General features: G+C 44.9%; 1 protein-coding gene across 1 annotated transcript; it reads right to left on the reverse strand.

Annotated features, from left to right (window-relative positions):
• Positions 1-17,486, reverse strand: LOC120018584 (serine/threonine-protein kinase DCLK1-like). Its single transcript, XM_038961796.1, has 15 exons — positions 17,126-17,486; positions 15,136-15,488; positions 7,930-8,029; positions 7,688-7,804; positions 7,098-7,192; positions 5,630-5,717; positions 4,992-5,170; positions 4,504-4,623; positions 4,116-4,262; positions 2,218-2,351; positions 2,039-2,116; positions 943-1,039; positions 772-852; positions 567-680; positions 1-252 (listed from the first exon to the last, which is right to left on the reverse strand). Exons 1-15 carry the CDS (start codon positions 17,484-17,486, stop codon positions 1-3), a joined length of 2,316 nt encoding a protein of 771 aa, XP_038817724.1.
• Between the last annotated feature and the right edge of the window lie 460 nt (positions 17,487-17,946).

Consider the following 17,946-nt stretch of genomic DNA (forward strand, 5'->3'; position numbering starts at 1 on the left):
CTAGAAGGGGGAGGTGGGGGAGCGGACGGTGTCAGCGGAGCTAGGGGAGGTGGGGGAGGGGCTGGGGGAATAATCTTCTGACTCTGAAGTGAAATCAGCGGGAGAAAGGGCAGGGTTGTTGGAGCTTTGGCTGGCGCTAGTGGGGAAGCCAGTTGGTTGGGGATGGGGCTGGAGGCGGGGGAGGGACTTCAACCTCACACCCTGCTGGTGTCTTAGTCTGAAAACCTGCCGCTCCTTATCAAGAGGGGTGGTCTGAAAGGGAGAGAGGAGAGAGGGAGAGATAAGAGAGGGGGAGAGAGAAGGGGGCGAGAGAGGAGGGAGAAAGAAAACAAAGAGAGAAAGAGATAGGGGGAGAGAGGGGCAAAGAGAGAGAATCAGGAGCGAGGAGAGAGGCAGAGAAAGAGAGAAGAGGGAGAGAGGTAGAGAGAGGGAGATGAGGTAGAAGAGGACATGCATTAGATGTCAGAGTTACATGTGAAGAACCTAATGTTTTGGGCTGTACACATTCTAAACAGTCCTAAACACCTACACAGCCTTGAGTAAGAATGACTAAGAGGAATCCTTACTCTGATAACAGACACTCCAGCAGTGGTGCTGCAGGCTTTAGGACCAGTGTTGAAGTGTTTCTTAATCTTCCCAGCCACAGACAGCTGCTGGTCGTTCACTAATCGCCCATCATCCTGGAACACAAACAGAACCTGGTCAACCAACACACACACACACACACACCTACCATATGTATGTTCTATGTACTAAGTTCTAGTTACTCACATTGACCCAGGGGTGATCCAGAACCTGCAGAGCTGTGTATCTCTGTTCCACTTTCATCTGCAGCATCCCTGTGATCAGCTCCTACAGTAAATCAATCAAACAGCTTGTTTATTTATTTATTTGAATTAAAATGTTTTGTCACTAAGTGAAGGCATTAAACCATAGACCAACCTTAGCAGTGACAGACACGTTGTCCCAGGACGGTGAAGGGAAGTCTAGTTGTCCCGTTAGAATCTGGTCCAACAGAATCTCCTGGTCCTCACTGCTCCTTGACAAAAACAACAGCAAGTCTCATGTCATTATCATCATCAGTATTATAATGTTATCGTCTATCTGGGTATGCTGAAATACTATGGCCAGGATTCAATGCAAGGCGCGTTATAGCGCAGCAGACTAAAACTGACTTTAAAAGGTAATTTACGCTTCAGCCAACATGAGAAGCTTTTACTATGAATGTGATCTCCACAAATGTCTGGGAAAATGCCTTTAGACAGCTTATTGTCGGTAGTCTAGTGCATTGAGCTAGAGAGTAAGACATAGAGCAGCACAGACCCACTGAAGGGTTATAATGGTATTGTCTAGCTAGGTATCATAGAGCAGCACAGACCCACTGAAGGGTTATAATGGTATTGTCTAGCTAGGTATCATAGAGCAGCACAGACCCACTGAAGGGTTATAATGGTATTGTCTAGCTAGGTATCATAGAGCAGCACAGACCCACTGAAGGGTTATAATGGTATTGTCTAGCTAGGTATCATAGAGCACCACAGACCCACTGAAGGGTTATAATGGTATTGTCTAGCTAGGTATCATAGAGCAGTACTGACCCACTGAAGGGTTATAATGGTATTGTCTAGCTAGGTATCATAGAGCAGCACAGACCCACTGAAGGGTTATAATGGTATTGTCTAGCTAGGTATCATAGAGCAGCACAGACCCACTGAAGGGTTATAATGGTATTGTCTAGCTAGGTATCATAGAGCAGCACAGACCCACTGAAGGGTTATAATGGTATTGTCTAGCTAGGTATCATAGAGCAGCACAGACCCACTGAAGGGTTATAATGGTATTGTCTAGCTAGGTATCATAGAGCAGCACAGACCCACTGAAGGGTTATAATGGTATTGTCTAGCTAGGTATCATAGAGCAGCACAGACCCACTGAAGGGTTATAATGGTATTGTCTAGCTAGGTATCATAGAGCAGCACAGACCCACTGAAGGGTTATAATGGTATTGTCTAGCTAGGTATCATAGAGCACCACAGACCCACTGAAGGGAGGGAAGCCACACAGCAGGATGTATGTGATCACTCCAGCTGCCCAGATATCAACCTTCAGCCCGTACCTGTCAGGGGACAACACACACACCTGTCAGATGAGAATACACACTCCTGTCAGAGGACAACACACAAACCCTTGTCACACACCTGTCACACATAGACGTACCCTGTCTCAGCGATGATCTCAGGTGCTACATAGGTGGGGGTGCCACAGACCAGGTAGAGGAGTCCATCCACCAGGCTAGCCAAGCCAAAGTCTCCCAACTTCAGAGACTTACTACCATCCTGGTGCTCATACACCTGGGACACACAGTGACTCGTTACAGACTTTTAAAAGTAATTCATGGTTGAGTCGACATGTGTAGCGTTTACCATAAATGCGATTTTCCTGAACTTCAGGCGTTTAAAAGGTGCATTGAGTGGTGTGCCACATTATATCACACCTTGCATTGAATCCCGGCTATATTTAGTTTTACTCATTCAAGGGTTTTTCTTTATTTTTACTATGTTCTACATTGTAGAATAATAGTGAAGACATCAAAACCATGAAATAACACATATGGAATCATGTAGTAACCAAAAAAGTGTTAAACAAATTAAAATATATTTTATATTTGAGATTCTTCAAATAGCCACCCTTTGCCTTGATGACAGCTTTGCACACTCTTGGCAGAAGAGTGTCCCAACCAGCTTCATGAGGTAGTCACCTTGAATGCAATTCACTTAACAAGTGTGCCTTTTTAAAAGTTAGTTTGTGGAATTTCTTTCCTTCTTAATGCGTTTCAGCCAATCAGTTGTGTTGTGACAAGGTGTGTGTGTGTGTGTGTGTGTGTGTGTGTGTGTGTGTGTGTGTGTGTGTGTGTGTGTGTGTGTGTGTGTGTGTGTGTGTGTGTGTGTGTGTGTGTGTGTGTGTGTGTGTGTGTGTGTGTGTGTGTGTGTGTGTGTGTGTGTGTGTGTGGGGGGGGGGGGTATACAGAAGATAGCCTATTTGGTAAGTTTCTTCAAGTGCAGTCGCAAAACCCATCAAGCGCTATGATGAAACTGGCTCTCATGAGGACCGCCCAGGAAAGGAAGACCCAGTGTTACCTCTGCTGCAGAGTATAAGTTCATTAGAGTTACGATTCTGCTTCACAGAGTTCAAATAACTGTTCAGAGGAGATTGTGTGAATCAGGCCTTCATGGTCGAATTACTGCAAAGAAACCACTACTAAAGGACAACATTAAGAAGAAGAGACTTGCTTGGGCCAAGAAACACAAGCAATGGACATTAGACCGGTGGAAATTTGTCCTTTGGTCTGGAGTCCAAATTGGAGATTTTTTGTTCATGTCTTTGTGAGACGTGGTGTGGGAGAGCGGATGATCTCCGCATGTGTATTTCCCACCGTAAAGCATGGAGGAGGAGGTGTTATGGTGTGGGGGTGCTTTGCTGGTGACACTGTCTGTGATTTATTTAGAATTCAAGGCACACTTAACCAGCATGGCTACAACAGCATTCTACAGCGATATGCCATCCTATCTGGTTTGGGCTTAGTGGGACTATCATTTGTTTTTCAACAGGACAATGACCCAACACACCTCCAGGCTGCGTAAGGGCTATTTTACCAAGAAGGAGAGTGATGGAGTGCTGCATTAGATGACCTGGCCTCCACAATCCCCCAACCTGAAACAAATTGAGATGGTTTGGGATGAGTCAGACCGCAGAGTGAAGGAAACGGAGCCAAGTGCTCAGTATATGTGGGAACTCCTTCAAGACTGTTGGAAAAGCATTCCAGGTGAAGCTGGTTGAGAGAATGCCAAGAGTGTGCAAAGCTGTCATCAAGGCAAAGGGTGGCTACTTTGAAGAATCTCAAATATAAAATAACAAAAATATTTGTTTAACACTTTTTTGGTTACTACATCATTCCATATGTGTTATTTCATAGTTTTGATGTCTTCACTATTATTCTACAATGTAAAAATAAAGAAAAACCCTTGAATGAGTAAGTGTTCTAAAACGTTTGACCGGTAGTGTATAAACATAAATAAATAAACAAACACTCAAAAACCTCATGTACACACGCTCACCAGCAGGTTCTCAGGTTTGATGTCTCTGTGTACGATGTTGAGGCTGTGCAGGTACTTGATGGCACTGGCCAGGTTATATATCATTCCACTTGCATCTCTCTCTGTGTATTTATTAGAGGAGGTGATGGAATCAAATAGGTCACCCCCCTGTGGATCATACACACATTACACCTCACAACACGAAGAGTTGTAATGAACAGTGTTGACCTGCATGACTCTATCCATAACAGGGTGTAATCTATGAAACACCTGACCAGGTACAGCTCATCTTGACCAGCTGGTCTAAGCTCCAGACCACTCAGCTGACTGTCTGTTCCCCTTCCTCTGTTTCCCTCTCTAAACCTGTCTCCAAATCTATTCTGTTCGTCTAACTGTTCTGTCAACTCACCTTGACCAGCTCCATGACCAGGTAAAGCTCGCTGTAGGTGTCCATTTCCTCGATCAGCAGGACAATGTTGGGATGTTTGACACGACGGAGGATGGAGACCTCGTTCTGGATCATGTGTTCCTGGGGAATAACATCAAGTAGCGGTCAGGTTACAGATGTTAATAGTAGCTTAATAGTACTGTAGTGCAGGTAAAAATAATATAATAATACTACTACTACTATCAAACTACTGGAGACCATGCAGTCATTTTCAATAGGGGGAGAAGACATGAGGAAACTCATGTGACTTATCGGTCAGCTACTATGAGCTGAGCTCGATAACCGATCAGAAGAGGTAGGGTCTCACTAGCTAGCTTTGACATCCTGCTGGATAGGCTATTAGCGAATGTGACATATGTCGAAGATACACCCACAAAAAGAGAGCTCTGCAATTCCCTACTACTCTGTAGCTTTCGGTATAACTGGGCCGAAACAGGAGTAGTTCTTACCTTTCCCCTACATTTGACTTTGTTGATGATCTTCAGGGCGTATTCTCTGCCCGTACATCTCTCCACACACTCTCTGACAACAGCAAAGGTGCCGTCACCTAAAGTCCTCCCCACCTTGTACCTCTCAGCGATGGACGGAGGGACGGAGGGACATTCATCACTCAGCAGGTTCAGCTCCGCTATCAAACCAGGCAAGCAGGAGAGTTCGGTTATGTCTGTTACTGCACTCTCCACTCCACAGTCCCCAGATTAATAAGAGCTAGATTCAATCTGTATCGCGGAAGATCAGCACTATAGCCCAATATAAATGTAAAAGTAATTTCCAATTGAGCCTACAAATGCAGCGTTTACCGTAAATTCAGTCTCCTCGAACATTGCCTTTAAATGTCAGTCACGCTATAGCCCTGAACTTCCGCGATACGGATTGCACCTAGGCCTAAGTCTCTGTACAATAGGCACCCTATCCCCTATACAGTGTACTACTTTTACTTACTTTGTTTACTGACTTTTTCTGTATTGGTCAAAACAGTTCACTATAAAGGGAATAGGCTGCAATTTGGGACACATCCAATGCCTTCTAGAGCATGCTCAATGGAAAGCTGCCCTTAAACATGTATACAGCACGTCCTCTCTACTACCTTCACTTCCTGCTCCGTCTCCCTCATCCATGGAGCTACACACCTTGGTGGAGGCTAGAGACAGGGATGAGCCACTGTGTTGGGACCCCTGAGGCACGGAGAGATCATAAATGCTTTTTGAACACATGAATGTTGACAGTTTGGGCATCTATAGACTATCTATAGGGGACTATCTAAAGGGGACAATATATAGGGGGCCATCTACAGGGGACTATATATAGGGGACTATCAACAGGGGACTATCAACAGGGGACTATCTTAAGAGGACTATATATAGGGGACTATCAATAGGGGACTATCTAAAGGGGACTATCTAAAGGGGACTATCAATAAGGGACTATCTAAAGGGGACTATCAATAGGGGACTATCTAAAGGGGGATATATATATAGGGGCTATCACTAGGGGACTATATATAGGGGGTTATCAATAGGGGCTTATCTATAGGGGCCTATATATAGGATACTATCTATAGGGGGACTATATATAGGGGACTATCTTAAGGGGACTATATATAGGGGACTATCAACAGGGGACTATATATAGGGGACTATCTAAAGGGGACTATATATAGGGGACTATCTAAAGGGGACTATCAATAGGGGACTATCTAAAGGGGGATATATATAGGGGACTATATATAGGAGACTATCTATAGCAGGCCATCTATGGGGGACTATATATAGGGGGCAGCAGGTAGCCTAGTGGTTAGAGCGTTGGGCCAGTAACCGAAAGGTTGCGAGATCAAATCCCCGAGCTGACAAGTAAAACATCTGTCGTTCTGCCCCTGAACAAGGCAGTTAACCCACTGTTCCTAGGCTGTCATTGTAAATAAAAATGTGTTCTTAACTGACTTGCCTAGCTAAATAAAGGTAAAATAAAAAAATATAGGGGTGTCTAAATATAAATATAGGTGACTATCTATAGGAGGCTATGGGCTCTGTTCAATCAGATTCATTTTAGCCGACATCCACATAGCGTTGTTTTGGCGGTGTCAGAGGTGGAACTGCTTTAGAGCTGTGAAATCCACAAGCTTCTGGAATTATATCTAAAGCGAACATTGCCATTGGCTGCACAGAGTCGCATTAAGTTAAGAGAAATCCCATGCAGCCTTGTTTACAAGTTCAAACACTGGAATGTGACGTGTAATCTATACCTTGTATAGATATAGGCTGATAAAAATCCTAATTCATTTTTAATAATGATTTTAATGATTTTCAAATTGTAACCTATAGACTACACTTTCTCGTTCTGAACTTCTAATGGGAGTGGGACGGGTGTGGCTTTGTAACAATGATCAAGAGCAGCATCTCACCGATTTGACAGCTCCAATGCAGTTATACCTCCGACACCGCCCAAAACATTAGCTATGTGGGTGCCGGCTATCACCGGTTAACGCTTGATCTGATTGAATCTAGGCCTATGTTAAAGCGTTGTGATTATATTAGTAAAGCATTGTGTGGTCCTACCCTGTGTCGTCGGAGGCTGGCAGGACTGGTAGGAGAGGGGCTGGAGGACTTCCCAGATCGAGGAGTCGACAGCTGACTGCCTACTGTCCCATTGGCTACAGTACAGACACAAGAGGTTAGAGGTTATAGAAAAACACTCCTCTCTGTAACGCTTGTCGTCTGGAGGAGAAGAAGAGGACCAAGGTGCAGCGTGGTAAGTGTCCATATCATTTAATAAAATATGCAACACTAAACAAAACAACAAACACGACAAACGCACAGTCCTCAAAGGTGACACAAACACTAAACCGGAAACAACCACCCACAAACACAGGTGGGAACAGGCTACCTAAATATGATTCTCAATCAGAGACAATGATAGACAGCTGCAAGGACAACATAGAACACCAGACATAGAATGCCCACCCAAACTAACACCCTGACCAACCAAAACAGAGACATAAAAAGGATCTCTAAGGTCAGGACGTGACACTCACTCAGTTGGTTGCTGATAAGAAGGACAAATACATTGCTAAAAAAGTTGTTGATTCTGCAGATTAATTACTTATGCATGCACGCACAAAAACACATACACACTCACAGGGCCATACCTGAGCCTGAGCTTCGGCGTGAGCCTCCTCCTCTGGGTGAGCCTCCTCCTCTGGGTGAGTAGCGTCCCAGCAGAGAGGAGATCCGACCGTATGACGTCGACTTCACCACCCTACACTCTGGAGGGAGAGGACACTGTCAGATACCACACACACACATAAACATCTACAGTACACACACACACTAATTACTCCAATGAAATTCTAATTTAAATGTTATGGTACTGTTATTATAATTATCTCACCACTCTCATCTAAGAGGAAGTCATCTTGGTAGCGAAACTTCTCTGGACCACAGGCCATAAAGATGTCGTCATCACCAAAGAAGTCCTGAAGGCATGTCACCTGGAACAGACAGACAGCTAGACACTGTCAGTCACCTGGAACAAGGATACCACAAACAACTAGTCTTCACCCCCTCTCCTCACCAACTCTCCCCCTTCCTGTTATCACCCTCCCAGCCTCACCCTCTCCTCTCTCTCCACTCCCCACTTCTCCCACCTCCTCACCCCTCCCCCATATCCCTTCTCCTCTCTCCCTGATCCCCCCTCCCCATCTCCTTTCTTGCTCCCCGTCTACACCCTCCCCAACCTTCTCCTCCTTCCTCCTCCCATACAGTCATATAGGCCTACAGCCTTAATGCATGTACAAGAAAAATACTGATTCATAGCTACAACATTACCACTGGAATTAAATGCCTCCCACTCAAAGACAGGCTTTTCCAGAGACAGGTGGTTTCAGAGACAGACCTTTTCAGAGACAAGCTACTGACAGGCTGTACAAGAAACAAGCTACTGAGAGGCTGTAGGGTGGATAACAGCGTTTGGCCATTAACCAAAAGGTTTCTGGTTCGAATCCCGGAGCAGACTAGCTGAAAAATCAGTTGATGTGCCCTTAAGCAAGTCACTTAAACCCAATTAAGAGTGTCTGCTAAATTACTTAAATGTAATGTTTTAAGAAAGGCTATTGGCAGGCTGTTTCAGGCTACTGACAAGCTGTTTCAGAGAGAGGCTAGTATCTGTCTTAGATCTGTTCATTCATTATTGAGAGACATTAGACAGACTGCTACAGTATGTCAAGCAGGAATGTCCATTATCAGAGAGGCGTGTGGAGGGGAGAGGGAATGTATTCATATCAATAGCATGTACAAGTAGTCGTCAGGTTGAATATGATTACAGTAGCAATCAGTAACAAAATGTCAATGTAACTCTGCAGTAACACTAATCAATGTCTGAAATGAGCTTATAACCCGTATGTAAATCACACTGGGTGTTTATGAAGCGCTGAGAAGTTCCCGCTGGCTGCTATATTACTACAACTGCATCCCAAATGGAAAGTAGTGCACTATATTGGGAATAGGGTATCATTTGAGACACAGCCTGCAGCTGCAGTGGAGGAGATGAATTATGAATGGCTTCAGACGGGAAGTCAGCACAACTGTACATCGCTCCATTACTGCTCTGTAGCAGCTCCCTAACACACAGTTACTGTGGAGTCAGACACTTAGCTACACTACATGAAGCAAAGCTCCATTACTGCTCTGTAGCAGCTCCCTAACACACAGTTACTGTGGAGTCAGACACTTAGCTACACTACATGAAGCAAAGCTCCATTACTGCTCTGTAGCAGCTCCCTAACACACAGTTACTGTGGAGTCAGACACTTAGCTACACTACATGAAGCAAAGCTCCATTACTGCTCTGTAGCAGCTCCCTAACACACAGTTACTGTGGAGTCAGACACTTAGCTACACTACATGAAGCAAAGCTCCATTACTGCTCTGTAGCAGCTCCCTAACACACAGTTACTGTGGAGTCAGACACTTAGCTACACTACATGAAGCAAAGCTCCATTCACCACTCTGCTGACAGTACTCACGTTAGTCCAGGATTCTCAGCTGTAAGTTGTTGTATTTTCACCTCAGACAGATCACGTCAACAGGTCAACTTCACAGCTGATGTTCAGAAAACAAATTAGTGCAAGGCTGAGATTCAATCTGTATAACACTGTCAACAATTAGGTTTTTAAATGCTACATCACCATGTTTGCAGATATTGCATTTGTGGAAAACAATGTAGATGTCGGCTCAATTAGAAATTGCCTTTAAATAGCACATTGTCAACAGGTGTTGCTTTACTGTGCAGTAATAGCACAGTAATAAGACAGCAATAACACATTTCTAACAGTAATTACACAACAGCATCATCTGACCTTAGGAGATGAGCGCTGCTGAAGCCAAACATCAACAGACAATAAGCCTCAGGCAACAGTGACATCTCTACCACAGCTGTGAGGCGCACGCGCATGTGCGTGTGTGTGTGTATATGTCCGTGAGTTTGTGTATGTCTGTGAATTGATTGCACAATCACCAATGAGAGGCCTAACCCAAACCTGATACCCACTGTATAGAACTGTACTGTATGGTCCAACCCTGAAACCCACAGTAGATAACTGTACTCTATAGCCTAACCCTGTTACCCACTGTATAGAACTGTACTGTATGGTCCAACCCTGATACCCACTGTATAGAACTGTACAGTGTAGCCCAACAATTTTACCCACTGCATAGAACTGTACTGTATGTTCCAACCCTGATTCCCACTCTATAGAACTGTACTGCATGGTCCAACCCTGACACCCACTATATAAAAATGTACTGTATAGCCAACCCTGTTACCCACTGTATAGAACTGTACTGTACAGCCCAACCATGTTACAAACTGTATAGAACTGTACTCTATAGGCCAACCCTGATACCCACTGTATAGAACTATACTGTGTAGCCCAACCCTGATACCCACTGTATAGAACTGTACTCTATAGCCCAATACTGAGACCCACTGTATAGAACTGTACTCTATAGCCCAATACTGATACCCACTGTATAGAACTGTACTGTATAGCCCAACCCTGATACCACCTGTATAGAACTGTACTCTATAGCTCAACCCTAAAACCCACTGTATAGAACTGTACTCTATAGCCCAATACTGAGACCCACTGTAAGGAAATTTACTCCATAGCCCTACCTTGTTGCTCACTGTATAGAAATGTACTGAATTACCCAACCCTGATACCCACTATGTAGAATTGTACTGTATAGCCCAACCCTGATACCCACGGTGTAGAAATGTACTGAATTACCAAACCCTGATACCCACTGTATAGAACTGTACTGTATAGCCCAACCCTGATACCTACTGTGTAGAACTGTACTTTATAGCCCAACCCTAATAACCACGGAACAGAACTGTACTGTATGGTCCAACCGTGTTACCCACTGGATAGAAATGTACACTATAGCCCAACCCTGACACCCACTGTATATAACTGTACTGTGTAGCCCAACCCTGGTACCCACTGTATAGAACTGTACTGTATAGCCCAACCCTGACACCCACTGTATAGAACTGTACTGTGCGATCCAACCAAGATACCCACTGTACAGAACTATACTCTATAGTCCAGGCATTATACCCACTGTATAAAACTGTTCTGCATGGTCCAACCCTGATACCCACTGTATAGAACTGTATTGTATGGTCCAACCCTGATACCCACTGCATAGAAATGTACTGTATAGCCCATCCCTGTCACCCACTGTATAGAACTATACATTATAGACCAACCCTGATAAACACTGTATAGAACTGTACTCTATGGTCCAACCCTGATACCCACTGTATAGAACTGTACTGTATAGCTCATCCCTGTCACCCACTGTATAGAACTATACATTATAGACCAACCCTGATAAACACTGTATAGAACTGTACTCTATGGTCCAACCCTGATACCCACTGTATATAACTGTACTCTGTAGCCCAACCCTGTTACCCACTGTATATAAATTTACTCTATAGCCCAACACTATAACCAACTGCAGAGTACTGTAATGTGTAGACCAACCCTGATATCCACCGTAAAGAACTGTACTCTATAGCCCAACCCTGTAACCCACTTTATAGAACTGTACTGTAGAGCCCAACCCTGATACCCAATGTACAGAACTGTACTTTATAGCACAAACCTGATATCCACTGTATAGATCTGTACTCTATAGCCCAACACTGATACCCACTGTATAGAACTGTACTCTATAGCCCAACCCTGATACCCACTGTTTAGAACTGTACTTTATAGCCCAACACTGTAACCCACTGTAGAGTACTCTACTGTGTAGCCCAACCCTGATATCCACTGTATAGAACTGTACTCTATAGCCCAACCCTGATACCCACTGTACAGAACTGTACTGTACGGTCCAACCCTGTTACCCACTGTACTGTACGGTCCAACCCTGTTACCCACTGTACTGTACGGTCCAACCCTGATACCCACTGTATAGAACTGTACTCTATAGCTCAACCCTGTTACCAACTGTATAGAACTGTACTGTATGGTCCAACCCTGATACCCACTGTATAGAATTGTACTGTGTAGCCATACCCTGATACCTATAGTATAGAACTCTACTTTATAGCCCAACCGTGATACCCACTGTATAGAACTGTACTGTATGGTCCAACCCTGATACCCACTGTATAGAACTGCACTGTGTAGCCCAACCCTGATACCCACTCTATAGAACTTAACTTTTTAGCCCAACCCTGACAAACAATGTATATAACTGTACTTTATGGTCCAACCCTGATACCCACTATATAGAACTGTACTCTGTAGCCCAAACGTGTTACTCACTGTATAGAACTGTACTGTATGGTCCAACCCTCGTACCAACTGTATAGACATGTCTTGTTAGCCCAACCCTTTTACCCACTTTAAAGAACTTTACTGTGTAGCCAAACCCTGTTGACCACTGTGTAGAAATGTACTCTATAGCCCAACCCTGATACCCACAGTGTAGAAATGTACTCTATAGCCCAACCCTGATACCCACTGTATAGAACTGTACTCTATAGCCCAACCCTGATACCCACTGTATAGAACTGTACTGTATGGTCCAACCCTGATACCCACTGTATAGAACTGTACTCTATAGCCCAACCCTGATACCCACTGTGTAGAAATGTACTCTATAGCCCAACCCTGATACCCACTGTGTAGAAATGTACTCTATAGCCCAACCCTGATACCCACTGTGTAGAAATGTACTCTGTAGCCCAACCCTGATACCCACTGTGTAGAAATGTACTCTATAGCCCAACCCTGATACCCACTGTGTAGAAATGTACTCTATAGCTCAACCCTGTTACCAACTGTATAGAACTCTACTGAATTGCCCAACCCTTTTGCCAACTGTACTCTATGGTCCTACCCTGATACCCACTGTTTAGAACTGTACTCTATAGCCCAACACTGTAATCCTCTGTAGAGTACTCTACTGTGTAGCCCAACCCTGATACCCACTGTATAGAACTGTACTCTATAGCCCAACACTGTAATCCTCTGTAGAGTACTCTACTGTGTAGCCCAACCCTGATACCCACTGTATAGAACTGTACTCTATAGCCCAACCCTGTAACCCACTGTAGAGTACTCTACTGTGTAGCCCAACCCTGATATCCACTGTATAGACAAGTACTCTATAGCTCAACCCTGTGACACACTGTTTAGAACTGTACAGCCCAACCCTGTTATGCACTGTATAGAACTGTACTGTATAGCCCAAACCTGACACCCACTGTATAGAACTGTACTGTATGGTCCAACCCTGATACCCACTGTATAGAACTGTACTGTGTAGCCCAACCCTGATACCCACTGTATAGAACTGTACTGTACGGTCCACCCCTGACACCCACTGTATAGAACTGTACTGTATGGTCCAACCCTGATACCCACTGTATAGAACTGCACAGTATAGCCCAACCCTGTTACACACTATATAGAACTGTACTGTATAGCCCAAACTTGATATCCACTGTATTGAACTGTACTCTGTAACCCAACCCTGTTACCCACTGTATAGAACTGTACTGTATAGCCCAACCCTGTTACACAGTATAGAACTCTACTGTAGAGCCTATAATCTGATACCCACTGTATTGAACTGTACTCTGTAACCCAACCCTGTTACCCACTGTATAGAACTGTACTCTATAGCCCAACACTATAACCAACTGTAGAGTACTGTACTGTGTAGACCAACCCTGATATTCACTGTAAAGAACTGTACTCTATAGCCCAACCCTGTAACCCACTGTATAGAACTGTACTCTATAGCCCAACACTATAACCAACTGTAGAGTACTGTACTGTGTAGACCAACCCTGATATTCACTGTAAAGAACTGTACTCTATAGCCCAACCCTGTAACCCACTTTATAGAACTGTACTCTATAGCCCAACACTATAACCAACTGTAGAGTACTCTACTGTGTAGCCCAACACTGATACCCACTGTATAGAACTGTACTCTATAGCCCAACCCTGACACCCACTGTATAGAACTGTACTCTATAGCCCAATACTGAGACCCACTGTATAGAACTGTACTCTATAGCCCAACACTGATACCCACTGTATAGAACTGTACTCTATAGCCCAACCCTGATACCCACTGTATAGAACTGTAATGTATAGCCCAAACCTGAAATCCATTTGTCTCACTTAGTAGCACAGAGAGCATATTAGCCTCATAAATCATCAACTGGAGAAACAATGATATTGAACCAAAAGTGTGTGACTGGAGAACTCTTGTCAATACTTTCTAATTCTACCATCATTATTTAATAAGACAGTGAAGTTAAACTGAACCGGATGAACAGGGTGAACCGCAGACATTACAGATGAATCCCTGAATGCATTTCATCTGCATGATACTGATGATGGAATATACAGCTACTATCTCCGGTCATGTCTGGGCCATACGAGTACCTTGCACCATTCTCTAGCCTTCCTCGATAGCACTGACATACACACTGTTCTGCAACACTGAGCCACACACAGACAACATTCCCACTGCACCACTCTGCCGCAGAGGCTGTTCCTTAGCAACCAGCCTAGGCAACCAGATCACCATAGAAACCGTCCAGGAGAGAAAAAAGAAAAACTACATCGGAGTTTATTTGATAGAACCAATATAAAAGAGGATAGACTGACTATTAATAGGCCTATCACAACTAAACATCATGATTCCCAACTCTACTTGCCTCTCTGAATCACTTCTCCTTTTTACTCTCTCTAGAGAGTGTTAAAGGTGTTAAAGGTCTGTGTTCATGGGATTTAAACCATATAGTCATCTGGTCATAAAGGCTATACTTCAGAAATATTTAAAGATCATTCATTGTTAAAATGTCTCAGTGAAACTGTGCTCCTGAAACGCCTACTGACTGGGTTAATAAAGGATGATAACACAGCAGACTGAGTCCCAGAAACCTACTTCTAACTCTAATTGTCTTATAGCCATTCCCTCTGAGTCTGTGGGGGAAGCTAAGCCTGAGAACCAGGCAGTGAATTCACTAGTACAACTGTAATTCATAACCTACCAGCTTCCCGTCCACGGTGTACAGACTCTTGACAACCCCAGAGTCCAGCTTGATGGCGTCTGTGATGTCAGAGAGAACCTGTTCAAAGGAGTGGGCAGTCTTCTTGTTGAGGAGGATGCGGATGGCCTTACGAGGCTTCACCCCGCTGCGGATGATGGTGACCAGTTTGGGCCGAATGAAGTCCTTACTCTCCCTGGTCTCCGGGGCCCCAGCCTTGGCACTGCCCAGGGATGGGGGGCCACGTGCAGAGGCAGCCGCAGCTGTCTTCACCCCAACTGACCAGTTGGGGTTGACATTCTTAGTGTAGTCCAGCTTCTTGTATGACTCTATGGAGCCACACACATAGCTCTCTCCTGCAGGTAGGCAACACACAGAGATAGGCCGACATGGTCACAGCAACCATAGACTCACATCACCGAATGCACCACATAATGACACAGCTATGACATTTAGATTATAGAGTTTACAGACCTATTGGAAATATACTATATGCCTACTATATAGGCCTACTGGAACAGGTCACTCATTGTACAGTGGGAAACCTAGAACAATGCACAACTTATTTTGTTCTCAGACTTCTACTGTCCCAACCCTTAGGCTTAGCTGCTCAATAGTGTCTCATCCCATCCCTTAGGGTTAGCTGCTCAATATTGTCCCCTCTCTTAGGGTTAGCTGCTCAATACTGTCTCATCCCTTAGGGTTAGCTGCTCAATACTGTCTCATCCCATCCCTTAGGGTTAGCTGCTGAATACTGTCCCCTCCCTTAGGGTTAGCTGCTGAATATTGTCCCCTCTCTTAGGGTTAGCTGCTGAATATTGTCCCCTCTCTTAGGGTTAGCTGCTGAATATTGTCCCCTCTCTTAGGGTTAGCTGCTCAATACTGTCCCCTCCCTTAGGGTTAGCTGCTGAATACTGTCCCCTCCCGTAGGGTTAGCTCCTCAATACTGTCCCATCCCTTAGGGTTAGCTGCTGAATATTGTCCCATCCCTTAGGGTTAGCTGCTCAATACTGTCCCATCCCTTAGGGTTAGCTGCTCAATACTGTCCCCTCCCTTAGGGTTAGCTGCTCAATACTGTCCCTTCCCTTAGGGTTAGCTGCTCAATACTGTCCCCTCCCTTAGGGTTAGCTGCTCAATACTGTCCCCTCCCTTAGGGTTAGCTGCTCAATACTGTCTCATCCCATCCTTTAGGGTTAGCTGCTCAATACTGTTTCATCCCAACCCTTAGGGTTAGCTGCTCAATACTGTCCCTTCCCTTAGGGTTAGCTGCTCAATACTGTCCCATCCCTTAGGGTTAGCTGCTCAATACTGTCTCATCCCTTAGGGTTAGCTGCTAAATACTGTCCCATCCCATCCCGTAGGGTTAGCTGCTCAATACTGTCTCATCCCATCCTTTAGGGTTAGCTGCTCAATACTGTCTCATCCCTTAGGGTTAGCTGCTCAATACTGTCCCATCCCATCCCGTAGGGTTAGCTGCTCAATACTGTCTCATCCCATCCCTTAGGCTTAGCTGCTCATACTGTCCCATCCCATCCCTTAGGGTTAGCTGCTCAATACTGTCTCATCCTATCCCTTAGGCTTAGCTGGTCAATACTGTCCCATCCCATCCCTTAGGGTTAGCTGCTCAATACTGTCTCATCATATCTCTTAGGCTTAGCTGCTCAATACTGTCTCATCCTATCCCTTAGGCTTAGCTGCTCAATACTGTCCCATCCCTTAGGGTTAGCTGCTCAATACTGTCCCACCCCATCCCTTAGGGTTAGCTGCTAAATGCTGTCTCATCCCTTAGGGTTAGCTGCTCAATACTGTCCCATCCCTTAGGGTTAGCTGCTCATTACTGTCCCATCCCTTAGGGTTAGCTGCTCAATACTGTCTCATCCCATCCCTTAGGGTTAGCTGCTCAATACTGTCTCATCCCAACCCTTAGGGTTAGCTGCTCAATACTGTCTCATCCCAACCCTTAGGGTAGGGTTAAGGTTAAGGGTTAGCTTACCTTCCTCCAGCTGCTCCATGCCGGATATTCTCTTGGTCCCGTCAATAGAGTAGATGGTCCGGACCCCCTGGGGCAGGTTCACATTATCTGACAGGGAGCGGGTCAGATCAGCCAAAAGGGCATCTATAGACCGGAACCTGTCCTGGGAAATAGCGTAGACAATCCCTTTGAAGTAGCGGTCTCCATTGCGATAAAAGCGGACCTTCTTGGCCTTCTTCTCCGAGGCTAGAGACTGCAGGGTCCGGGTCCTGTACAGACTACAGTGGGCGCTGTGAGTGGGGCTCGGCAGCCCGTTGTTCCTGGAGCCTCTTCGGGTATTTCTCTGGGCTTTCTCCCGCTCGTCAAAGTGCTCCAGCTCCATGACTGTAGTGATATTACACAGAAAGAGACAAATCAGGGAGGGGAACATTATAAATGAGAACGTTTAAACCTCAAGCAACTTATTTTCCTTTGCAGAATAAATAAGTCATCCTTTAGTTTTAGTTGAATGTCATATAGGCCTACTGGAGAGAGTAGAATCAATTGGATTTCTGCATGAACTCTGAGGTCGTGTCCGACATTCAGTGGTGCTGAATGGACAGCGCCGCAGGTGCGGATCTCCTTGCAGCTAGCTAGTCTGACAGGTAGTCTATAGCGGTGGCAGTAGTCAGATTGAACTCCGTGGTGCTGAACGGACGGCGCTGCTGGCTAGCCAGATATAATTCTCCTGCTTGTGGGCAGTTTGTCACATACTGAAAATTAGCTCTTTCTGAGGCACATAAAAATCTGATTGGAGGCTATAGCACGCTCACACATGTCATGCTCTTTAGTTTCGTCTACCA

Source organism: Salvelinus namaycush, chromosome 23 (genome assembly GCF_016432855.1).
Source record: "Salvelinus namaycush isolate Seneca chromosome 23, SaNama_1.0, whole genome shotgun sequence".
NCBI classification, from domain to species: domain Eukaryota; kingdom Metazoa; phylum Chordata; class Actinopteri; order Salmoniformes; family Salmonidae; genus Salvelinus; species Salvelinus namaycush.